Source organism: Python bivittatus, unplaced genomic scaffold (genome assembly GCF_059951505.1).
Source record: "Python bivittatus isolate LINGU-HERP-01145 unplaced genomic scaffold, Pbiv_v1 ctg000480_np1212, whole genome shotgun sequence".
NCBI classification, from domain to species: Eukaryota; Metazoa; Chordata; class Lepidosauria; order Squamata; family Pythonidae; genus Python; species Python bivittatus.
In genome coordinates, this window is record NW_028277075.1 from 40,946,754 (window position 1) to 40,973,434 (window position 26,681).

General features: G+C 36.9%; 1 protein-coding gene across 7 annotated transcripts in view; it reads right to left on the reverse strand.

Moving 5' to 3' along the window:
• CD44 (CD44 molecule (IN blood group)) overlaps positions 1–24,713 on the reverse strand; it is an 81,620-nt gene extending 56,907 nt beyond the window's left edge. For 3 of the 7 annotated variants that reach the window (XM_015887773.3, XM_015887774.3, XM_015887771.3), the window contains exon 1: positions 24,159–24,693. In XM_015887773.3, coding sequence (XP_015743259.1) covers positions 24,159–24,225 — 67 coding nt within the window. In that variant the 5' untranslated portion in view covers positions 24,226–24,693. Of the gene's footprint in view, positions 1–24,158 lie in introns of all 7 variants that reach the window. The other 4 variants (XM_088145780.1, XM_007426421.4, XM_015887776.3 and 1 more) reach the window with 4 other exon arrangements.
• Positions 24,714–26,681: the final 1,968 nt, after the last annotated feature.

The following is a 26,681-nucleotide window of genomic DNA, read 5'->3' on the forward strand; positions in this document are numbered from 1 at the left end:
CCTATTTTCCTTCCTGAAAGGCAACAATTAGATGGGGTGAACCTGCATGTTACTCATGGGTTTCTCATTTTACTAATATTGCTCAATGGCAAATTAAGAAAAAACTTTCCTGGGGCTTTTGTAGGTTGTGTAAGTTTTCTGAATGTCCACTATATAGCAGCTGGCAAGCTTGCTTAGGTCTAAGTCTCCCAATACAAATCTGAGTATATTTGGTGCATGTAGCTGCATACTGGATAAAGTGAACAATGACTGGCAAAATTACTCAAATACATCACTAATTTTAATTTTGGGTTGCTTCTAGCAAATGTTTTATAGAACCTGGCATTTCCTGTGACTCAGTGTGAAAACAACCACACTTTTGATTTCTTTTAGTATCAGTTGTTGGCCATGAACCCTGTTCATTGCAGAAAATTCTGATGCTACAGCTTTATTTGACACATCAGATTTTTAGGCAAAGTATGGGGAAAATAAGGACTAATAGGTAAAAAACACGGTGATAGATTTCGTATAACACTACAGAAACAGATGTAATGCATGGAAAGTGAGTTTCCTGACTTTCAACAGCAAATTTTGCAACTATTTTTTTCACAAAATCCTCATGAGTGGGTAAGTCTAAGAAATACTGACAGCTCATGATAACCCAGTGAGGTGGTCCATTACAAATCTGAACCTCAATCTCCCCAATACTGATATTACACCTACCTACTAATTTAGTGTCTATGTGTGTGTGCATGAATTAACAAGTAACTACAGACACCTAACCTGGCACTATGTATGATTACATTACATCAGCCTTATTGCATATGGAGACAAATGAAAAAGGTTGAGCCAAACAAATGCAGGCGCATTGTGAAGCTACAAGTAAGAACAAGATGTTTCTTTCATTTCCTCAGGAGCAGCTGCTTTGTTAAAAACATTGCTAATGGAGTCTATTTCTGTGTTAAAAATGCTCCTAATGGAGTTTTAAATATGTTTCATATGTATGACAACCGTTGCTCTGGTAAACACACTGAGATGGTCTCCACAATGTCAAAATGATAGCTAAACTTTCTTCCTGGCTAACGTTCCTTGCAATAGCTCCAAAAATAGAATTTAAAGAGTTTTCAGGCTGCATCAGAATATGGGGCAGCTGTGCAGCTTCTGCAAAATAAAACTGAAAAGTTTAGGTTGTGAAATCATCATTGATTTTGACAGTGATTAAGCATGGCCCTTGAGAAAAAGCGATCATTAAAAGCCTAGCCAGCTACTAGCATTCTTAGTGGAAAGTAGTGCAGCCTGAGTACAGACCTTTTGGTTTAATCTCAAAGTAGCTATGCAAGCCATATCATAAATTTTATCTCCTTGGCACTTTTCTGTGAAACTGAATTTGTAAACACTGATTTCAGATTTTTTCCCCATCATATTTTGTACTATTAAACCAGAAGAAAGCCCATGAATAAGAATGTACAGCTATAATATATTATTAACCCAAAAAGGAAAAAGGCCCTGAAGGCTCCTAGAAGTCAACTCAATTCAAAATGAAAAAGAAAAAAAGTTTTCATCTCTAATATACAAAGCAATCTAAATACTGGTTATTTTGATTCTAAACTCATACATGGAAAGTTCATTATTGGGGGGGGGGAGAGAAGGAAGAGGAGGCGGCGGCATCAGTAGACAAATTTTTAAAAAAACCAAACCCAAATGCTAAAACCATCTGTTGACTTTTTCAGTTACTAGATAAAAACTTTTGATCAGAAACTGTAACAAAAGGGTGATGTGGCAGAGAGCAGGAGGATGAGCTGCCTTTTAAACATCATGAACTCCAGCCAGATAATCCAAGTACACAAGAGCAATTTAGGCAAAAAGAATGTAAAAGATGAGGCATACAATGAAAAAAGAGAAAGTAAACCAAACTTTGAGAATAAGATGGGACTGGATAGGCCGGATTAAATTATATTAAACAAATCCACACACAAAAAAAGCATTGTCTATCTCAGTAACTTCTTATCTCCGTAACTTTCCTGCAGCCTTTCTATAAAGCCCCAGTATATCCAGCTCTTCTTTTTTTGCCAGCAGACACAAAACAGAGGAAGAACAGTGGGAGTAGAGATTAAGAAAATGAAGGGTGAACAAGTAAATAGTGGGAGAAGAGATCATAGACATGTAAACTTGCTTTACATATAATTACCAAACCACGGCTTGGCTATCATGAAGAAGTCTTGAAGCCACATTGTGTTTTCCCTTTGCATTTCCCTATTACCATAAACTGTAATTTATTAGGAGAGCTAAATGAGACAAACTGTATTTTGTGTAAACCTTAAGCCCTACAGAGGCTATAAAAGCTGTTTAAGGTCCAGTCACATCTGAAAACTAGTGCTGGAATTCTTGTGAATTCCAAAAGCTATTTATTTTCATGGTAAAGATTATTCTTACATGGTAGATAATTATTTGCTCTTAATGGCTTTTTAAAACAATCTAAACCAAGCACATATTCAGAGCATGTCCAGAAAAAGAATCCAATTAACATAAAGTTTAACCTATATCAACTGGGGCTGAGCAGTGCATCAAATTCTGTACAAAAAATGTTTGAAGTGTGTGGGGGCACAAATCTAGCACTACCCTATCACTCTTTAAAGCAGCCATCCCTTTTTCTGGGTTCAACACAGTTGTTTTAAAGAATTGCAAACAGGTGCTACATTTGTACCCCTGTGCTCATTTATAATCTGAAGCACTGCACAGCCTTAATAACAGAAGCATATACTTTGTATGCCTACATTTCCATCTGGAAGACAGAGTTTTGAGAAAAGGAACAAGATTCTATCTGGCAATTAAATATGTCATAAGTTCCCAAGAATAGAGCAATAAACAAACTGAGGTAAGTCTTTCTAAAATAAGTTTTGCCAAAATGAGAGTTAAAATTGTGAAATTGCAAATTAAAATATATGAAAAGTCTACACCAATTAAATTATAGACAAATGAAATCTACAACAAAATGCAGAAAAATACAACCGGCCCATAAAAGAAGAGGAATGTACTTGTTCACAGTTCCAGCTAACTAGCTACAAGTACAAGGTTCTAGACGTAACATTTAGGACCTCAAACAAATCAATTCATTCCCATCACAATTTGTTTTCCATTTTCCTTTGCCCACTGATACTTAACATTGCATAACACTGAGCCCAGCATTCATGCAAAACAAGCTTTTGACTTTTTGGTGTAAGGAGACCAAGCATTCAGAACCATTAAGCTACAGGTCTAGAGAACTAACTTCTTAGAAATGAAAAAAACCAGCATGTGTAGAGTCATCAGCAGTGAAGTTTTCCTAGTACTTGAGACCTCTGGAGAAGAATGGAGAACTGAAGACGGGGCCGCTGATGACTGCAGTGGAATGAAAAGCTGACAAGTAGACCGGCTCTTCGTAATTCCTCTCCAGACAAGGAGAGGACTTGAGATTGCCCATAAGTGCTCCACGCAGTTGCTCCTCACAAAGAGACCACAAGACAGTGGTCTTTAGCAGGTTTAGAGCTCTAGGAGACAAGGGAATAGCCATCTTGCTGAAACTGGAGTTGGCGCCTTCAAAAGGAGACTAGGTTTGCATACTTCCTTTTCTAATCACTTTCAGAAATTGCTTGTTAACTGCTTTTCAGCTATTAGGAACAGTTGGATTGATAAGTTTTACAGCACCAGGTGAGTTTCCTTCAATCCTTAGTGAAATAAGTTTTAAATACAAGTTTAAGGACTTAAAAAAGTTCTTTTGAAATAAACAAAAAGATGATTAGAATTTTGATTTTCAAAAGTTACAAATGGACTAAGGGTCCAGATGGATTTGAAATAAAATTTTGGAATTAATCATAAGAATTCTTCCTGTGGGAAAATGCTTTTGTTTTGAATTCTCTAAAAAAAAAAAAAACCATGACATGATGAGACTTTGAAGGTTAGACACTAGAGGGAACCAGAAGGAACTAAAGGTTATAATTAAAGGAGAAGAACATTTATGCCACAGGTTTGTTTAATATCCAAGGGTGGATTACCCAGACTCATCAAGATATTCCCAATGAGACACTGCACACATAGACTTTTCTCTCTCCTTTTTTATATTGGGGTTCCTTTACTTATAAAACCAATATTCACAGTACAAAGGTGCTCTTTTTTCTACCCAGGTGTCCCACTAATACAGTTTTCACCTAACCTATATTTCTATCACTCAACTTACTATTATACTACTCTAACTATTAAACACTACTGCTATCCCTAGAATATCTATTACTATTCCCAGGTACCAATGCTCCTTTATAAGGACAATGTTCCTAGCCTTTCCACAAACCTTGACTGCTGCTCTCTCCCTTGCTTCCTTCTGCCTCTCCTCTACACACCCAGAGCAGCAGCAGCAGCAGCAGCAGCAGCACGCGCACACACACGCGCGCGCGCACACACACACACACCTGTTCCAACCACAGGGCTTTTTAACAATCTCTCCCCCATCTGGACGCTGAGGTGCTTTAGAAATAAAGGGGAAGGTACAAAATTTCCAGTTGCCTACACTCTTTTTACAACCCATCCTTCCACAACTTAAATTTGACTTACTAATACAGAATGAAGCAAAATATTTTAACATTGGACATATTGAAGGATATTTTTGATCAATGGACCCAGAAGTTAATTTTAAGAGTGTCTGCCTCTATAGATAGTTTAAAAGATGTTATGAAAAAGGAACAAGTTTCACCTAACAAGATTGAGACTGATCTGAAAGTGGATTTAAAAATGATAGGCTACAAGAATGATATTGAAAAAAATGCTGCATTGGACATACAAAAGAAACTGCCTGATATCTTAACAATTAAAAGGGGTATACAAATAACAAATCGAGCGAGAGACCTGGATAATTTTCCTATAGCGGATTTACAAAAGAGGTTTGTTAAAGCTTTGAAGAATTCTGTCAGAAAGGACAAAGGAAAAAATGAAAAGAAATCAAGTTCTAGGACATTATTTGAAGGGACTAATGATCAAGATTATTATAAGTAAAAGGAATACAAAGTTGGTTTATTTGATCAAGGTTAAAATAGATATGTTGTTATCTCTGGTAACCCTTAATAGACTTCTGCTGATCAGGACTGAAACAACAAGGCTGTAAGGATTTGTTTATAGATAAGAGATGGAATATGGGAAGAAGAGATCACTTGTATTTTAAGAGGTGATAAGTTACTAAAATTGTTTATACTTGTTGTGATGAGGGGGAAGTCATTTCTTTATATATCTCTTTTCTTTACTATATTCTTATTTTTTCTTTCTTTTCTAGTTTCCTATTTTTTTCTTTTCTGCACTATTTTTTCTTTTTCTTTTAGTTTGTATTAGTTTTTATCTTTTTGTAATAAATTTACAATAACAAAGAAATGAGGTTTGTAATTTGTAATAAATTTACAATAACAAAGAAATGAGGTTTTCCTTTTATAATGGAGGTGTGAAAATCAGACATTTGCAATCTGCTTGTGGTTACACTTTCTCCATTTACTGAAATCATCTGGAAATCCATTAGATTCTCTCTTCTGCTTATTCCTGCACTAGATATATCAGTTGAATTATTTCAGACCGAAGGACTGAATATCTCCTCTCCCTAATAAATAATTCCTAATCATTTTTACTAACTAAAAGTATTTTTGTCACATAGCTTTTCTCCCCTATTGGCTTTATTTTTGTATTAGAACTCCATGATGTAGAGGAAAAGTAATTCTATTCCACATCTAGAATCTGAAATATTCAACCACAAGTACATGCTTTATTGTATTTGTTTCAAATATTTTTATTCAAGTCTATCTCCCCACATCTCCATGAGTAGCTACAGAATAATAAAAATGAGATAATACCTGCTCTTGAGCTTATAGCTGAAAAAGACAAGACACAAAAAGAAAAGTCAGTGGGGAGGAAAAGCAATATTATATGGAATAGCCACTTCTCTCTATATTACTTGAAATGAAAACCTTGCTTGCATCAAACCTATATTATTTTGCTGCAACAATTGATTGCCTACCCTCTGCTTAAAGGGCCACAACTGTACTATACAGCTGCAATTGTATTACATTACTTGGGAAAACTCCTGATGTTATACTTGTAGCTGCCAAATAGCTATTTCTTGAACGTTCAGCAATCAAGCTTATGATTGCACCAAAAAGAAGAAATATTAATCTGATTTTTGCAAGGGACATGTTTATTTAACAGGTGTACATTTTATTTACAGATTGACTGAACAATTGAAATGGCTGTCCCTTGCAGGGTGATATATAATGCCCAGGAGTAATGGCAAATAATTAAAACTCTAAGGTCAACAAACCAGAATATTAAATAACAGCAGAACAAACAGAACCCTATGATCATTCAGAAGTTACCTAGCATTGAAAAAAATATTAATGCTTCTTTTAAAGATACTTATGGACTTCTTAGGCAAAGAGGGCTTTGGTATTGATTGGCCAGCATCATAACTAAGCATTGAACAGCAAAGCCTCAGAAACTGACCCAACCGCACGCAAGTGGGCCTTCAGATAAGATGGTTATGAAGTATTTGGGCTTCAAAGAAGGGATGGGCACTTCTTCCAAATAAGTCCAATTTCCACCAGTCCAGCTTGTGTGTGTGTGTGTATGTAGGTACGCATGCGCACGTACACCTTCCAATCAGTGTTGACTCCTGGTGAGTGCCTGGACTAGTTCCTATAGTTTTCTTGGCTAGGTTTGCCATTGCCTCCTTTCCAGAGCTGAGAATGACTGGCCCAAAGTTTCTCAGCTAGCTTCATGCCTAAGGCAGGACTAGAAGTCACAGTCTCCCAGTTTCCAGCCTGATGCCTTAACCACTATACCAAATTGGCTCTCATAATAAATAGATAACTCCCAATTACAATAGCAATATCCTGATAAAAGGGCAAATAATCTGCCAGCCTTAACCAAACTGGTGCCTTCATTTCTCTGTGTTTCTAGTTATGGGCTTGCTTTTGTGCCCCAAATATTAAATACTAAAATCAACATTTTAAAGTGGGACTGAAAGGAAAGGTAATTGCCACATAATTGGGGCATAACATATGAATATATTTGCTTTAGGCACTCAGTTACATGTACTAATTGTACCTGCAATTGTAATAATGCAGAACCCAATGCAAGTATCCTTCCCTTCCCAAAGAGAGGTTCCATCTCACAAGGCAGAACAGAAATGCTCTGCTCATACACTTGTCTTCTGCAACATCACATTTTTTCAAGTGGACATGAAGCAGGTATGTTTGAAGCTTTCAATCTGGAAATTTTGTTCAAAGGTGATTCAATCCAATCTCAAAAGTGAAGTGACATTCTAAGACTGGCAATTTAGAATGAATTGACTGAATTGATTTAAAACCGGATTTGAAAATTCAAAATGGCCTTTGCACATGTGCAGAAACCTTTTTCAAATCCATTCCCAGATCCAAGTCAAATTAATAATTCATTTTAAAATGTTGAATTAATATCTGGTTTGATTCAAACTGGAACAAACTCACCAACCAAACTGATTTATTTATTTATTTACTGGGGCTTACATGCTGCTCCAAACCAGAGGGATTCTGAGCAGCAAATAAATAAAAATTGAACCAGAACTGAGATTATATGTGCACCCCTTATATACAGTACACATGTAGAAAAGCAAACCCTTATCATCCTGGGGATATAGCAGGATAAAATAATAATTTAACATAAGATTGTTTCCTTATTTGTGGTGGCTTCTTGCTGTTACATTAAAGCCAGTTATTAAGCTGACTGACAAGTTAACTGAAAAAAGTGATCGTTGCACTGCTGTGAATAGCTTTGAGGTGCACTGACAGCTATCTACAATTGCCACAAGCAGGATGAATTCAAGTCCTTGGTTCATACACAGCAGTAGTCTAGTAAACCAGCTGAATCAGGAGCATTAAGGACAGTGCTAATGGAAATTATCCACACCTTATTCCTAACTTGGAAAAAGTGGAATGCAAGACAAAAAAGTAAATCAGCAGCCATACATGTTTCACTGAATTGTAAATTAATGAATAATATTGGGCCCTACAATGAAGAACATTACAAATCCTTCACACATCTGCTCAAATGTACCTTTGCTAATATTCATTTGTGGAGACAAGTAAATCCATACAGTTGAGAAATAAACACCTCTGCAAAGCAGACTCTTAAAACATTCAATGGGCAAGACCAAAATTCTTTGAGAGTAAAACTGATAAACTGCCTTCGTATTAATATTAAAAGTCTATTCAGTTGAAAAAAATGAAAAAGCAATGATTTTCAGGAAAATATTCTTAAGTCATATGCCTCACTGAATGTGCTGGACTACAACTTCCATCATTCCCAATTCAGCATGGTCACTGTTAGTCATACCACTGGGCTTGATGAAAATTGCTCACCCATACATCTGCAGGACTGATAGAACAGAAATCTTTACTGGTAAATCTCAGGAGGGAGATATCAATGAAAATCAATATCTGAAAGTAAGAAGAACAATTGTGGAATATAAACATATACAAAAAACAAGGAGATACAGTTAAGAAGGAGTATTGTACGGAAAGGCCAATAAATTTCAACTTGGAAATGAAAAGTAGTGAAAGTCAATAGCCAAATTTGAAATAAGAAATGTGAGGGTCTTGAATGCTTGAATGTCAAACAGAAATCCATTACATAAATTGGAGAAATCCTTTAGCTATCACAAGAGGAGTTTTCCCCCAAAAAAATACATAATGCAATTTCCCAATTATGGGAAGCATTTGATTGATAAGGATAGATTGGCAAATGTTTGAGAATGTAAGTCTTTTGGGAATTTATTAAATGAAACTCACCACTGTCTCTACAGAATTCTTAGACGCATGCCTATTTAACTTCAAGAATTCTATCTAATAAATACTGTGTAAGTTTTCTGACCTAAATAGATCAGTGACTAAGTTACCAGGTGGTAAACACAGAAATGCATAAACAGAGGTTGATAATAAAAATGCATAAACATTTAGCTGTCTGGCACCACTAGGTACAGGTAGTCCTCGACTTATGACCACAATAGGGACTGGAAAATTTGCCATTAAGCAGTGCAGTCATTAAGTGAGGTATCACGTGACCACATCCGATTTTATAATATTTTTTGCTGCAGTTAAGCAAATCACCATGGTAGTTAAGTGAGACATCATGTGACTGTGACTTGTGACCTTCCTTATCGGTTTCCCCATTGACTTTGCTTGTCAGAAGCCAGCTGAGAAGGTCACAAACGGTGAGCATGTGACTGCAGGACACTGCAACCGAAGTAAATGCACGACAGTTGCCAAGCACCCAAATCACGATCACATGACTGTGGGGATGCTGCACTGGTCATTACTAAAGGAATGTCGTAAGCTGAGGACTACCTGTAGTCAGATGGACGGCTGCTAATGAAATGTACAGGAATCCTTTAAAAATTAAATCAGGAACTTAAAAAATTAAGTAAACTAATCTTTTAACAAAAATCTTGTACTAACTAGGTTTTTTTTTTAATAACAACCAAAAAATCTTGCCCAACAGTTTGAAATAAATTAACCACATTGTACTTTCTTTTCCACCTAGACTATGATGTAATATGAGTCATGCAATGGAATGATCCTTGTTCCAGCAACATGAGCATTATCTGTGACAGAAGTATAGCATTTCATCATCAGCTAGATTTATTATCTAATGTGTCACACATTAGTCATAGCAGATAAATCCTTCTCCCAAATTTTTGTTAACTTTATTTGCAGTTGATTTCTAGAACAAATTTAAGATGTAACTCTTTAGGTTTACACCCACTCTGATCTCTTTAAAAAATGTGAATGTATTTCATTCATCTTTGCCATCAAAATATGTTGTTTCCCAAACCCATCTACTGTATACCATGACCTAGAAAATGACTATGTCATTTGTAACTATGTAACTATGAACATTCACTAAACAAGGTAGTCGCTAAACAAGAACTACCTGTAGTATAAATGTATATCTCCTAAATTTCTATTGGATTACAATTGCCTTTTCAGCTAGAATCATGCAAAATGGCATACATTCACCAATTAATTGTGAGCCACCCAGAGTTGTTTAAGATGGGCAGCCATATAAATCTTTTAAATCAAATAAATAAATTAACCTACCATAATCAAAGGAATGTCTCCCATTCTGGCTACAGTATTTGGCTACATTACAAAGCATGTTAGCACCTCTCTTCCAACATATGTACAAACAAATCTCGCTTCTGAATGTTTATTTCTATTTGGCTCATAAAAAGACTGCTTGCAAGCTGCAACTGTTCCTTAATATTACTGCTCATATGTTAACTATTTAAAATAAAGGCTGTTGTTTCACATAATCTCTTTTCTCCAAAGATGCCATTAATATGGGCACTTTATCATTAAAACCCAGTGACAGATAGATTTTCGACAGTTAGTAGCCAAGGGCCACAGTAGATGAGTTAGAATTAGGGGTTTTCAGGTGTGTTAAGCCTATCCTATAGTTTATACATCTTTTGGGGCTTTACTCACTGATCAGTTGCCAAAAATTGTGTATGTGGTGACTCAGGAGTTTACCCCTGAATTCTGGCAGCACAATTTCTGGGCGGAGGGGGGAAATGGGGGATTCCCCCCCAAAAGGATGTGTAGCTATCTGCAGTCTATAGGTTGTAAATTGTTAACCCCTAATATAGCACAACTTGATAACATCATTTCTACCTCTTTATATTTTGCTGTATTCCAGACTTTAGCATTACCAATAAGGTCTGGTTTTCCCATAATTTTTAAAGAGCACTTCCACCTGAAATTCGTCATGAGAATAATGCTAGAAATTTCAGCAGAACTGATGGAGGTAACATCAGACAAGACAAAGCTTCTATCTTTATTTAAAAAAAACTTTAGTTAAATAAAAACATTCCATTTTTACTCAATTACAATTAAATAAAAATATTCAAAGGACTAAGAGGGAATGAGTTTCATGAATGTCCATATATGAAGATTGAAATTTTTAGTACACGTTCTAAGAAATAAGCCTCACCTCAACAAAATGATGTACTTCCAAGATAATATCCATAGGATGCAATCCTCAAGAGGGCACAGGACTGGTTGAAGATATCTCTTGCTATAGAAAAGGGCCATTTAGGCCATTAAGTCCAAACACCTGCTCAATACAGAAATCCAAATAAAAGTATTTCTGCAAGATGCCTGTCTAGCCTCTATTTAAACACATCTAATGCAAGGAAAATCACTACAGATAATCCTCGGTTAATGACTACTTGTTCAGTGACCATTCAAAATTACAACAGTGTTGAACGAGGAGACTTAAGACTGATCCTCGTAGTTGCAGCCATCTCATCCCCATGGTCATGTGATTGTGATTCAGGCACCTAGCAACCAGCTCACAATTATGAGGGTTGCAGCATCCTGCAATCATGGTTTGCGACCTTCGCTGCCAGCTTCCAACAAACAAAGACAATGGGGAAGCTGGCAGGAGGTTGTAAATGAAGGTCACATGATGCCACACTTAACAACCGTGCGGGATTCGCTTAACAACCACAACCAGAACTACCATTGTAAGTGGGTGCAATCATGTGACATCGTGCTTTATGACTGCATCACTTAGCGACACAGTTGCTGGTCCCAATTACCATCATTAACTAAGGAAGGACTACCTGTACATATCTGGATGTAGGAGGAGGAGAAACATCTGGTCTCCTGTCACAGGGAAGTTCTAAACCCCAAAAGTCCTTAAAGAGCCAGAGTTGAAACAAAAAACTGGGTATTAAAGATACAGGTAGTCCTTGCTTAACAACCACAATAGGGACTTGAAAACTGGTCGTTAGGCAAGGCAGTTGTTAAGCAAGTCACCATGTGACTAGACCTGATTTTGAAACCATTTTACGATGGTGGTGAAGCAAATCACCACGGTCATTAAGCAAATCACATGGTCATTAACTGAATCATGTGTTCGCTAAGCAAATCCAGCTTCTCCAATGGACTTTTTTGCTGGAATTCATTTAATGACCACATGATTCACTTAATGACCATGGTGATTCACTTAATGGCCATTGAACAAGGTCACAAATTGCAATCATGTGATCGTGGGAGGTGGTGTAATGGTTTGTGACAGTTGTAAGTGCGAGTACAGGCCATAAAGCACTTTTTTCGAGGCCATCGTAACTTTGAGCTGTCGTTAAACAAACGTTAAGCAAGGACTACCTGTACAAATCTTTCCACCAATTCAGGGGTAAACTTATATCAGTGGTCTAAATCCCCTTAAAATCGCCTTTTCCAAATCTTAGAATATTGCTATAAGGCTTCAGTGTTGCCTGTTATGTTCACATGCTTTTGCTACTGTTCCTTTAGATACAGATACAGCAGGTTTACAATAGAGAATATAAGGGTGGGCAAAGTTTGATAGGTTTAATTGAAATTCTTTCATTTAAAGGGGGATAGTTACTTTTAGAGTGGGAATGGATGTAGGAGCAGGTTATCTCCATCTATAACCCTCCCACCCAAACTGATTCAAAAGCATACCACCAAAATTCAAACATTTTGCCACCAAATTCAGCAGCCTGATTTGGTGTACTTGGGAGCTATAAACAGTACTAAGGGATCACTGTTAGCTCTCTACATTTTCAAAAGAACCACTATTTTAATCCCAGTACTAAAAAGCAGCCATAAAACAAATGGTCATTGCTAAATGATTTATCTTATTATGGAAGTAGCTTCTATATGGGGTTTTCCACCAGGGGTTTTCCTGTGGTAATGCCAAAATTCTTGAATTCTTGCTCCGTGAAAGGGCAATAGGGAAGTTTTCTGTTTTCGCATGCTAACTTTTTTTTAATCTTTAGAACTTGGTCAGATATTGTAATTTATTTATCTTAACAAATGTAATTTTGTTATTTATGTGGGATGTTCCATTTAGTCATATAGGTTGGCACTATTCTATAGTTCTTGAAAGCCATTTAGGATATTTTTAATTGGAAATGTAATTCAGAAATGCTAAAAAAAGAAAAAATGAGGCTGCAGAAAACAGAAAGCTGACATGGTCTGGGCCCAGTTTATTTTGTACTCAAGAAACCTAGCCTCAAAGTACAAAAGGCACATATTTATAGAAGTCATTACAATAACTAGGCAATATGGAAAGTCTTAACTACAAAATGAACTAGGTCTAGAGTCAGGGCAGAAAAGTAAACAAACTAGTTTGAGTCATTTATAAAAGAGCTAGTCAGAAGAAAGAAATTAAAGAGGATACAAACGTAATTCAAACTTGCCTTTTTTTATACTATCATTAGTTTTCATCATTTCCAAAGAAACAATTTCCTCTTAATTCTTCTGGTTAACAATGGGTGCCATCAAAGATTAAAAATCTTACAATGTTATAAAAAAGTTACTGGGTTGGAGAAAGGAAGGAAAAGTGCTGACACAATCTAATGAAAGGGATTTGTCCATTAGTCCTCCAACAGGATTTTTTTTCAGGCCTTTTATTGTTATTCTTTTTGTTATTCTGCATAAATATTCCTATTTACTTATTTGCTATGTTTATATTAACTCACAGCAGTATAGGTAGATGATAGTGCCTACCATCATCATTTTGTCTTCACCACAGCCTTGTGAGATAGGTTATGTTAAGAGACAGGGAGTAGACCAAAGTTACTTAGTAAATCTCACTGGCTGAGTGGTGATTTCCCCAGTCCTGGTACAACCATCTAACCAGTACACAAAATTATTTTAGCCGTTTGTTATGGAGCCTCTTGTAAAGATTTTTCAAGGAAGTATTTTTTGTTACAGAAATATATCATTATCATTTTCCAATTGATGTTGAGGCTTATGGGCAGCCACTGGGTGACTACTGTGAATTTACTATTGATGTCACTGCAATTCATAATAGACAGTAGAAACAACCAATAAAATCTACTATCCAATATGCTGAAATGCCTAGGCAAATTCTTAAAAATTCACTTGATCACTTGATATTCCAAAGACATTAAAGTGGACATCTCGCCATTCACTAATCACCTAATTACAAGTAGGAATTCAGAGAAGGAACAGATGACAGTTATAATATTCGGATAAGTTTTATGTAAATAGGTGTTATTTGAAAATGAAATTGGGAAATTGCTACATTAACCATTTTCATAATTATTTATTCAGCTGTTATAAAAGATTCTGTGCATGGCATCTGGGATTGTCTTCCAACTACCCAAAATGTACTCATATTTGCAGAGTCAGAGGTTGATTGGCAATACTGGAAGTCTCTCTCTCTCTCTCTCTCTCTCTCATACATGTATAGGCTTCCTCTGACCATATGGGAAGCATTTTGTAGAAAAAAGGATTCTATACTCCTGGAAGTAATGCACATTTCTGCATGGAAAAATGAGTCATAAAAATGCAATTTTAATGCTTAACATGTCTGACACTGCATGTCACACCCTTTTTTCAGAGCATCACCAATAACAAAGAAATGAAAAAACAAAACTGGAAGAGGAAAATCAGCTCCAAGTGCTTATTTCTCCACCCATGCTGCAGTTCACTCAAATCAAAAGCAAATGCTATTTCCAAAACAGTACCAGGCAGTCCACTGTTAATCATTTCCTTTCTGGGAAATTTTCATTACTAAACCATGCATTAACACCAGAACTACAAACATTTGATCATGTTCTCTCCAAATTAGAGCTGATGATTCTGTTATCACTTGAGAAAGGTATTGTTCCCAATACTGAAGGGTGACCTTTCATCATAATCTTTGCACGACCAAACAATTATTTCAGGTACATTGGTATTTCCATTCTTAAATGTTAGTTTTAAACCCTTTTGTTGCTGTTTATTTTATATTAAAGCTATATTACAGAAATTCTAAGCAAAGACAAGTGAAACCAATCTTTATAGGATTTTGCACATGATTTTTTGGGGGGTGAGGGGGGTCCTCTCAGATCCATTTCATCTGAAATGTTTATGCTATTGACATTATCAAATACTGAACATGATTCAGCCGATATTAAGCATGTTTAAAGTCCACTGGATTTCAGTGGCTGAAATTTAAACAAGAGCTAACTTTCCCCACCCAAATCAATGTCATCTTAAAGAGCTCCTCTTTGGTTGCATAGCACACAATGCTATTTAGAATTAATCATTTTGACAAACAAAACAGAACAAAATATAAAATAAGCTGGCAATGGCAAAGCATTCAATCAAAGCAGCAGGAGCTTCATTGTGTATAGGTTAAAGTAAGCACTGCAACATTCTTAAACTTATGAAACATAACCAAATCCTATTTGCTTTTGCATGTTTTGAAAAAAATGTTCCCCTCTGGATAATTGTTAACACCAAGTATATCCATGGGTTCAGAGAGGAAAAAAAGAGAACTGTGTAAATGTACTTATAATTAGTTGGAATATCCATTTGATAAAGAAAATCTTTTAAGATAATGCTAGCTTGTTCTCTTTTTCCTTTTCTCTGATCTTTTCATTCCTTTTGTTCTACTCGATTTAATTGACTTCCAAACATCCCTTTCATGCTGAGGGTGGGGTCATCAAAAGCAGAAGCTGGATATTCACAGCCAACTGCTACTGATGGTACAGCCAACTCATCACTATAGGAAATCGTGATTGTGGTTTGACAATCAGGGAGCTGACAAGCCGTCAGTTTTGGCATTCTCTTCTTTGCAACTGGGATTCTATCTGAAGATCAACCAAAAAAAAAAACACCACAGACTGTTTGCCAAGTTTTTACAGCCCAGTGGAAATTTGCTTGAAGTTTATAGTGGAACCTCATAAAAAAGGTCCTATAGTTTCAAATGAAATACTATAGAAGGTAAGTTACACTCAGTAAAGTTTTTTAACTCTCTGTAGAACAAGATGTTGGTTAAGGAAATTTAAAAGGCTATCTGACATATGAGATTCTAACAAAAAGCATTTCTGTGTCAGAAAAATACTAAACTTGCACATAGGTTATTATTTACAATGACTGTTCCATATGATGTCTGCAATAATCAGATGGTAAACAAATGAATATGCCTTGTGACATATAATACATAATGCACATTTTTCTGTTTCTGCATAGAAGTTTTATTACAGTAGAGGATGTAAGGCTGTTGTGACCGTTCTGCAGGCTGCAGTATATTATCTAAGAACAAGTGGCTATATAATCCATAATCCACAATCCTTGAACTGTCCTAATTGCCTTTTAAACTGTGGACTTAGCACTACACTGCTAAAACCTCTTCCAGTGATGGTTGCCAGGAAAAAAAAAGTTGTGAAATTTTTTTTAAAATGCTGGCTGAGATCCATTGTGAAGACATGATAGCTTTCCCTGATCTCAGGTTTAGCACTACCTTATGATAAAATAAACAATTCAGATCTGGGTAAATAAATGGGAAAAAGACTTCCCTGAGTTGAGCACAACTTCTGAAAATCAATGTATCTATGTAGCTGGCAATAATATTGAAGATCCAGAACTTCTTCATACTCTCTCATTCTTAACAGCTCCAATCCTGCTTAATTTTTTTCACAAGCAGCCACGGTTGGTGAGTTTGCTTAATACTGGAAGAGTATATGCTGGTTAGGTATTCTTCAGGATTGGCATAGGTAGCAGTGCAGGTAGCATTGATGAGGAGTGTCCTTTATGAGCTAAGGCTAAAAAGCCAGTTTTGAACCTATCTGAGAAGGTGGATTACCCTAAATTGTCTCAGCATTGGTTAAATCCAGATAAGGCTAGTACTGCTAAATAGGCTGATTTTAAAGATAGTTTATAAATTTCAATTATTATAGAGTGTGACAACCAGCGTGGTAGTGGGAATTAGACAAGTGTTTCAAATGACATCATTTAATCATCATTTGCTTTTCTTTCTTTCTGCATTTAGTTAAGATACTGATTTTGATATTATTATTTTGATTTGTTTATAACAACTTTCTCTAGTGTCCTCCTTTGGAAGGCTCAAGGCTGTTTACATAGAAAAATTAAACCATCATGAAATGATAATACAATAATATTATTTGAAGAACTACTAGAATGGAGAAGCTGAACTACTTCTCAATCATTGCTGAGAGAGTCCCCGAGATCAGTTTTCCATTCCTGACCTATACTTATATAAATCTGCCTGGGCCTCAGAACTTGGGTTCTTAGTGGTAGGCACCCAATATTCAGTCTTCTCAGTGATGGCTCTCTGTGGAATTTCCTCACCAAAGATGTTTGTCAGGCCCATCATGCACAAGGCAGATGCAGGGAAGAACAATGAAGTACTGGGAGAAAGAACTGTGTGTCATGCCACCTGCCCCCACCCTCCAGCTAGCCTTCAAACAGTGTGGGAGAAAGATGCTGTCCATCATCACTGTTAGCAAAAGGTCCAACTGCCAGTTCAGGCAGGCTCTTCTTTTGAAGCATACACAGCCCTATTATTATGTTTCAAATGAACCCTTAAGGATGGAAGAGGGCACTTTCCTGACATTCATCTGAAACAGCAAAATACTAGGAGTCTGACCTGATCAAACCTCCACATTTGATTCTTTTAAACCGGCTCAAGACTCATCATTTCTATTTAATTTGCCCTAATTGCCCCCCCTCCATTTATCCTCTTTTGAGGGAGTAAACTTCATTTATCTGAGTGGGCCTGCTTGTTAATGCTTCAGCCATTTTAAGTTTAAGCCTATGTTCCAGACTCTCTCATGGTAGACTTATGTTACTTCAAAAGACAAACACAAAAAATTGCTAATCTAATTTGTTTTGTTTACTATTTTCAGTTAGTTTATTTCCACAGACTTCTGGAGCCATCTTGTAAAGAAATAAACCATCTCAGATGTTCTTGCAATGTATTAACTAACCCTAAAGACCACATGCCCCCTTTGTTTGTTTTCTTGCTATCCACACAATGAATTAAGATAGGTAAAACACAATCAAAGTATGGTCCCATGTGTACTGCACATGTTATAAATCTGAGAGCTGATTATTAATATCAACCCTTTTTTTCCAAATCTAGTATCTATTTTAATGTGTGCATTTTCACTGGTGTTCCATTCATTCTCTAGGAAATCAATCTAGTTCAATTACTACCAAATTTTCAGCCCAATCCCAACAACATTTCATCTGTAGGGTTATGTAGACTCTGCAAATAAATCAGAAAATGTGCCTTGGATCTTGTGCAAGGACAGCACTTCTCTATTCATCAGAACAGCCTTACATGAAGTTACAGCTGCTTTTAAGTTACCCATTCATTAACATTAAGGCAAGTCTTAATGCAGCCTCTCCTTTCTTCAGGCTCATGCAAAAGCCTAAAAATAGGCAGGCTCTTCTTTTAAAGCATGCACAACCCTATTATTATGTTTCAAATGAACACTTAAATTTCTTCTCTGCTTGTCAAAATTTTCTCTCTTCTTTTGAAACAGATAAATGATCTAAAGAACAGATGTAATTTGTACTTGTTGCTTAGAAGTGAAATGCCTTGTTGCACTCTATTTTAATTTCATGTCTGCACCTCTGGTTTTTTTAAAGGTATTTAGGCTACCTTTACAGCTGAAAATTTTAATTATTAAATAGAAAAAGTTCCATGACTCTCTTTGAAATATTGCAACCTTTGCCCCCCCTTCCCCCCCCAAGAGAGAAAAGTCTGGGACAGGAAACATTACAGAATTATGCTTAAGAAATTATACCTCAGAGTGGAAACACATTCAAATTTATGTGTACTCATAAACCATGACAACTGTTTAATCCTGCCTATACATTCTCTGCACAAGCTATAACTCTGAAAACTTTTGTCTTCTACTGGATTCTGGATATAGTCAGTATATAATCAAAGTGTCCAAAAAAAAAAAAAGAATCCACTGGAAATAAATTGGCCTTAGTAAAAATAATATCCTCACATATTTCAGAATTTTCTTGCTATAATTCTAAATGATTCCCTTTTTTCTTTGTTTTTCTGTTTACCAGTTTCCCTGATAGTTGGTATTTAAAATACCTCATGCAGCTGATCTACCCTGACATATATTGTTTTCAACTTAAAGCAACTAACTTTTCCTGCTACTTTCTTTACTGAACCAGAAACTATTTTCTCATTAGAGAAAAAGACAAATCAATGCGTAAAAGATTTGAAATTTTCAAGGCATTTATTTGTTTGTTTTATAATATTTTGATATGGTGATCTATGAAATACATTCAGAAATGGGGAGGAAAAAAGCAACCAAAGACTGTTGATTAAATGTTTGAGTCTGAGGTTTATAACTATCTTATGGATTGAAAATAATGGAACATATCCTGATTTTCCTTATCATTTTAATTAGCATTCAAATGGCACTGACCTTGAAACATCCCTTGTAGTAGCTCAGAATGACTACTGGATCTCTACTCCTTGATAATGGGTCATTAACCCTTCTCACTACAGGCAGTCCTCGCTTAACAACCATTCATTTAGCAACTGTTTGAAGTTACGATGGCGCTAAAAAGTGACTTATGACCAGTGCTTGAAGTTATGACTGTTGCAGTGCCTCCGCGGTCACGTGATTGTGATCCAGGCACTTGGCAACCAGCTCACACTGGTTGCAGCGTCCTGGGGTCATGTGATCGCCATTTACAACCTTCCCAGCTGGCTTCCAGCAAGGAAAATCAATAGGGAACCATGTGATTTAGTTAACGACTGTGTGATTCATTTAACGACCACAGTGATTCGCTTAACACCACCACAAAAAAGGTCATAAAATTGAGTCCGGTCATGTGATGATTTGCTTAACAACCACATTGCTTAGTGACCTAAATTCTGGTCCCAACTGTGGTCATTAAGTGAGGACTGCCTGTACTCACTATGCTGGACTTACTGGCAGTTGGTATAGTCCCAGTCTTTTAAATTTCTAAAATGTCTCTCAACTATTTTTCTTCTGCTATTATCTAACTCTGGAATTGCTAACTTGAAAGCTATATCTTATCTCTGGATATGTATTCTTGTCTATGCTATGTATTCCACTGATAAAATGCAGTGATGATGCATTTTATTCTGTTTTCTTTCTTTTCCATTCTTTCTTATTCAAACTGATTGTGTATTGCACTTTATTATGATCATTCATAAATAATCAAGCTCATATTTTTACACTGCGTTCTGAGAATCTTTACTCCTTTTTTCACTCACTATCCATGGTTTTCTCATATTTTCTGACTCTGCTTCAGAAACATTTGTCACATCTTCCATTGCCTTTATTAACGTACAATTACTCCTATAATGGTCTCACACTTTTTCTTTGGAGTTAAGTTTTATTAAAGATTCTAAAGGATTCTGAGAATGTAAGCCAAAACCAAAACAACATTCAGCTGAAATTAATGAAAAAATATTGCATTTAGGTACATACTTTCACACATATTTTTGAAAAATAAAATAAAAAGCTCAGGCTAGACAACATGTTTTAAGAATAGTAATATACTGAAGCACATCACAGAAAAGCAACCAGGAAGGTGTGGGGCTGGATAACGTTTTAACGGAAACACTTGAAAAAGCTAGTAAATTTAGCTGGGTGGATTATAGCCTGAACACGTGAGGACTTGTAAGATGGTGCTACTTTGCCTCATATGTTCTGCAAACTCCACACATTCAGCCATGAAGCCGAAAGAGGGTTGTGTTCACATCTGCTTGTAGGTGAGATGATTCAGGACCCTGCTTTAAAACACATGGAGGTCAAAACCTGTTTCAAGCCTTAATGCCAGATGAAGACCAATAACTGTCTTTATATAACTAAAAACGTGACATGCAAAAGATGCAGCAGAATTGCTCTATTATTCCTAAGGCCAGGACTTAAAACACTGGGTAGAAATTGCAAGAAATAGCCTTTGGTTAAATGTTAGAAGGAAATTCCAAAAGCTGTGAAATGTAATTGAACAAAATGCTAGGGAAATTGATGAATTCTACTTTGCTGGAGGGGTTTAAACAAACTATGTTCAGATATCTGTTGAAGATGCTAAAGGGGCATCCTCATTACCTACTCTTCACTGAGCACAAATTGGACTAGATGCTCTCACCCCTTTCCACCTCTGTCAGGACCACTGATTTCATCTGAAACGGGATTTCAACTTTACCTATCATAGAAATACAACTACAATATTCTACAGTGTGCAAAATTAAGTAGCTCTGCCTATTGAGAAAAAGTTTCTGAAGGTCAAGCTAACTAGACAGACCGACCCCTTTACTGATCAGTATCTTCTTCTCTAAGATACTAGAGGATATTAAGTGTTCTTAGTTCTCCCAGCTATAATCATGTTTCTATGGGACAAGCCATAAAAATAAGATCAAAATACAAATAATATGTTAAAGCTGATCCAAAAATCATATAAAAGCAGCAGAAAAACAGCCAGAGAACAAAAAACTGACTAAATATTGAAGCAGGAACAAAAGTAGATCTTCTGGCACCAAAATGGTAAGAGATACACGTGAGGGGAATTGCTTTGGAAAAGATGTTTCATAAGTGGGGTATTAGCAGTAAGAAGGTCCTTTTGCCATTAGCTATCTATCACTGTCACCTGATGGGTGCATCCAAGGAAATGTCTCAGAATAAGCCTAAAAGAGCTTGGTAGTGCTCTTATACAGACAGGCAGTCCTTTAGATCCCTATCCCAAGCTGTAAAAGATCTTAAGTTCAAAAATAATAGTCCAAATTGGATCAAGAAATTACACATGAGAATCCAAAGCAAAATGTGAAATAAATGGTTAAGTTCTGGCTCAAACACATTATCAAAACTTTTCAAGAAATTGAAGAAATAACTGCATATCGAGATAAAGTGGCAAAAAGAGAAGCTAAGCAAGATGCTATGCCCATACCCAACCAGCATGACTGCTTTCAAATAGGTTGAGGCAACTTCTACACAACTGTCAACATAAACTCCTTATCAGAAAAGATCTTAAATGAGTAAGTGTTGGAAATTCACCATCATGCCTGGACCTGAATTCCCCATATGAATGATAGACACTATGATCCAATAAACACTGAGAATAGGGAACTGGAAGATCTGATCCATAGGGCTACATTTTACTAGACTGGCTTTCTGCAATTTGTATAATATTACTTACATCATATAGCTATTATCCTTTAGAACAGGGCAACAACTTTGCAATCACTGGTATCTTCACATATTTCTGAAATTCTGGTCTGATGGTATAAGTTTGTAAAGCATTTTACATTATGATTGTCACATCATAATCCAATCATTTTAGGATAACTCATGTAAACACAGTGGTGGTAATTCTACAACAGCCTCCTAAAGCATAGATTAAATTTAAAGAACGTAATGTGCCCAAGGCTGCTTAGTAAAGTTTTCTGGGTAAGCAGGACTTCATACTGAAGTTTCGTTGGCCCGTAACAAACATTATCAAGACTAGAATTCTGTAAGCTATTACTGCCTATCAGGGAAGCAATACAAAACTGTCATCTATCCTCTGGAGAATCCTTTTTGCTTACTTCGCACTAGGCTGAAAGTGGCTTGGGAGAGGCATACCTTGCATTTGTTATACATGTATTTCTGGTCCTACTTTGGCTTCTGGTCAGAAGGTTTTACAGGATTTTGAAACTGGAAGAACTGTTCACTAGAGTAAATGAACATGTGCATCACAAACAGTAATACTTTATTCAGTCTTATTTCTCGGTGAAGGGATTCTATTGCCTATTTCCTTCTCAGAACAGAGGGAAGGAATAATACATAGCTGAGCAGCCATTTCTGCCTACAAAACTGGCCTGGAATGTACTGTACTGCATACCAATATACTGTAGCCATAATATAATACCATCTTAAAATGTTACATAAAGTTTCCTGTGAGATGTGCATGAAATCTTCTTTTTCTTAACCTTACCAAGGAATAGAATATAGATGGGGGACTGGGGCTATCCTTCCATCTTTCTTACAAAAGGCTGTACCAAGTCTAATTGCAAGCTGCCCTTATTTATCAAAGATTTGGCAGTTCATGAAATAAGGTATTAGTTGAGCAATGGGCAGCTAAACTGGAAATATAATTATTATGCGATGTATTTGTGCACATACATGTTATATATCTCACCCTGAAAAGGATCACCTTCCAGTGCCTTAAAAAGGCATACTCAAGGCCCTGATTTTATTTTAATTAAACTCATAACAATCATTGGAGAAATACTTCTGAACATGATCCTGGATTTTTTATCCTGGTGATTCCAAAATTTATTGGGAAATGTGCAGTTCGACACACCCATCTACAAATCCGCCAAGCCAAGCAACTATTCCCTAATTCATTTCTTTACATTCAAATAATATAAAAGTACTGAGGAGGCAACAGCTATTAAATGTGTTTTGTCAGCCCCCACTGATACAGGGTGCTGAGTAAAGAGAGAAGAAGTAAGGGTGAAAGGATAATAAATTTCCTTCAAAACAGCTCAGGGCAATTACTATTAACAATGAGTCTCTGTTAAAGGCACAGTTATTTTTCTGCAACTATTTATGGCTCTGTATCACATCAAACTTTAAGAGCATTTTGACATTTGGGCATGTGATATTTAAAAACACATAAACCACTTTCATTCCCAAACAAGTATTTCATTTTATTATTCAAGGAAAGACTGGGGGGGGGGTGTTGTAGAGAGAGGAGGATGAAGTTGAAATAAGGTACCCTTTCCTGTCAAATGGACTTAAAATTTGCTTCCAGATCGCACCAGTCTCGTCTGAAAGCAAGGGAGCATTGTTCACTTTTCCTCCTTACATTTTCATTATGGAGGAGGTACTATGATTTCTGTATTTCCCATGGGAACAACTGCGTTTCCATCATACAGAGACCCAAGAACATAGCTACTCTAAGTCAGGACGTTTTGCTCTCTCTCTCTCTCTGAACCATCTGCTTTACACAACGAAGGGAGGGAAAATGAATCCGTAACTGCCGTTGCCACTGCTGAATGTGCACCAGATGTGCAAAAAGCTTTGTCAACTCAAGTACCTACTGTTCATTTTACTGATCAGTGTTCCCTCTTTCAGGACTAGCTTTCGGACCTCTCTGCACGCGCGCCCAACAATCGCACACAATTTGCAAAAGGGGGGAAAAACCCGCACAGGTTCTGATCCCTGAAGAGCCCAACAGTAAAACGTTAACAGCGTTAATGATTCAAAGCACTGACAAGCAGGAGAAGTCTTCTTATCCAAATAAACCACCATCTGCTAACCAGCCCAGATCCGAATGGATTTCCATTCATCCGTCACTTACCTATTCGGGCTGCACAAAGCTGCAACACGTAAAATCCAACTGCTGCACACAACCAGAACTTGGCCATTGCTCCCGCTTCCAGATCCTGTACAAAAAGACGAAGTAGTTCTTCTCCCAGCCTACACAAAGGGACGGAAGAAAAAGATCCCGGTCTTGCTAAAACTGTCCAGAAAGCCGGCGTCTGAAGTTGGCTACCACTTCTATTCCAATTTGAAGTACTGCTGAAGTAATAAGTGACCTAACAGGGAGGGGAGCAGAACCCGAAGTCACACCCCTCTTGGAACAAAAGTGACTCGGCATAAAAAAGGGGAGGAGGTAAAAGGCTACTACTTATGAGTAAGCACAATTATAGTACCACCAATATTTCATGCAGGCTCCAAACGGCTTTGACTCAACGCTGCGCGGTCTCCCTGAGGCGGCGGGGCTGGAAAGCACCTCGTGGCTGGGGGTGGGGTGGAAAGAGTTTTTCGGCGCGGCACGTGGCCCTCCCGAGACGGGCTCCAACGGCCTGGTGGCAACTGTTGAGTTTTAGCAAAGATTCCTGATCCCGGCTTTCCCCCCTCTTTTGTGCACTCACTAGAAAGGCAGAGAGTTTAAGCAAGGAATGTTTTTCCTCTGCGGTTCTCCCCGTCTCTTCTCTCTCACCAGACCTTATAAACCGATTGAGTTAGGCTGGTTTCTGTTCTGCAACAGCCGCTAAGAGGTGCTTGCACTTTTCACAAAGGCAGGGAGAGGACCTTTGTTTTGTTGTATTTTGTTTTCAGAGGCACTTTCTTTCTTGCTGTAATCCTAGACGAACACATGAGAAACTTCTGCGTGTGCCATTATGGGCTTTAAACAGTACACCGAGCGTGTAAAGAAAAGCCTTGCCCCCAATTTTTTTGCCCGTGAGTTTTGCCTGAAAATAACCTCAGAATTTCCTGCCCCCAAACTCCTTTCAGAACAGACTGTTAAGACAGAAAAAAGGAGAGAACTGTTCTCCCTTCTGTCATTGAGTCCCTCGTTTCCTTCCACTGAAACACGGGTGGATTTTGAAATGTCTTCTTTCTGTAGCTGCTAGTGTTGTTCTTCACCCTCTCTTGTCTTCACATTTTTCTCCCCTCTTTGCTTCATACTATCGTTATCTGGTATCCAAACTTACACCCTTCATTCCCTAACCACATCCTTTCTGACCCTGCAACTTGAAATAGTATTTGTATAGGTTTTTTTCCTAAATACAGAGTTTAAATGCTCGTTTAAAATAACCTCTTCAGTCCAGAATTGTTCTTCTAGCTTTCCCATTCGGCATCTTCCTCAAGTGTCCAATTAGATTTTCAATCTAAAGGGAAATATTACTTGTTTGATTTAGGTATAGTCCTTATTTTTAAAGGGTTATAACCATTTTTAATAATAATAGTCTAAGCTCATGTACATTTCAAGAACGAAGGATAGACAGCTCAAGGAAAGAAAAAGGTGACTGGCCACCATGTTTTAAATAATAAAAGACTCTCTGAAATTTGAAAAAAAACTAGAAGAGGGAGAACAATTCTACAAGTTACAGAAACTGAATGGCTTTTCTGTTACTGATGTGTATAAGTTCCCTAACCTGTTGTCTGAAAGCTGTTAAGAATAAGTTCTCAAAAACTACTGAATAGAAGACATTCATCATTCTGAGAGTACTTCCTTGTTACTATGACATGGACTCCTTCTGTGAGCTTTACTTACATCTGAAAATATCCCTCTATTAAAAGAGGGCGGCTGGGGATTTTCATTTACAGGGGATAGACCTATATTTAATCAGTCCCCTATTTTAAGTAATATTTAAGCACTTTCAAAGAAAAAGTAACCTTAGAAGGAAAAAGTGGAGGAAGGGAGGCTAGAAGTTGCCATCCACAGTTAGTATCTGGACCAGAAGCACACAGGTCACTAGCACCCACTTAATGATAAGAATTTAAATCTGTATAAAGAAATGAGCATGGACCAATACTGTGCAAATCAATGCCATCTTTTCTCTCCTTTATGGTGATACATGGTGGGCACCCTAGGTTGGGATATTTGACTTAGATTTCTTTTCTGTTTTTTTTACAAGAAAAACGTTAAGGTTAGTACTTTCATGTTTTTATGGCAAATAATGCAGAAGTATCTTTTCATTGTGGCGCCAAACACTCTCCATAATAAGATCTATGATGTAGTTAGTGCCAGAAACTATTTTGTTGGTTTGAGGAGAAAGCAGTCTACTGGGAAGCAGGGCGCCCATTTCTGTTCCTGCCAGCTGCTTTGTTCACACATGTAATTTATGGCCTGAGTCCTGCAGAGCAGTAAGAAGATGAACAGTGGCTTCTACTAGTTTATGTTTAAAGGGAAAACCAGCAGTAACCTTAGATGTCCTTCTCTTCCAGTCTACATTTCCAGAGAGTTCCTGTTCACCAAATGATACAGAGAAAACTATTTCAATAATTATGCCACCATTATAATTTGTCAGTCAAGATTTCAAAAGAGATGCAGCTCTGACCATTTATTAAGTTTATATCGCAGCACAGAAGG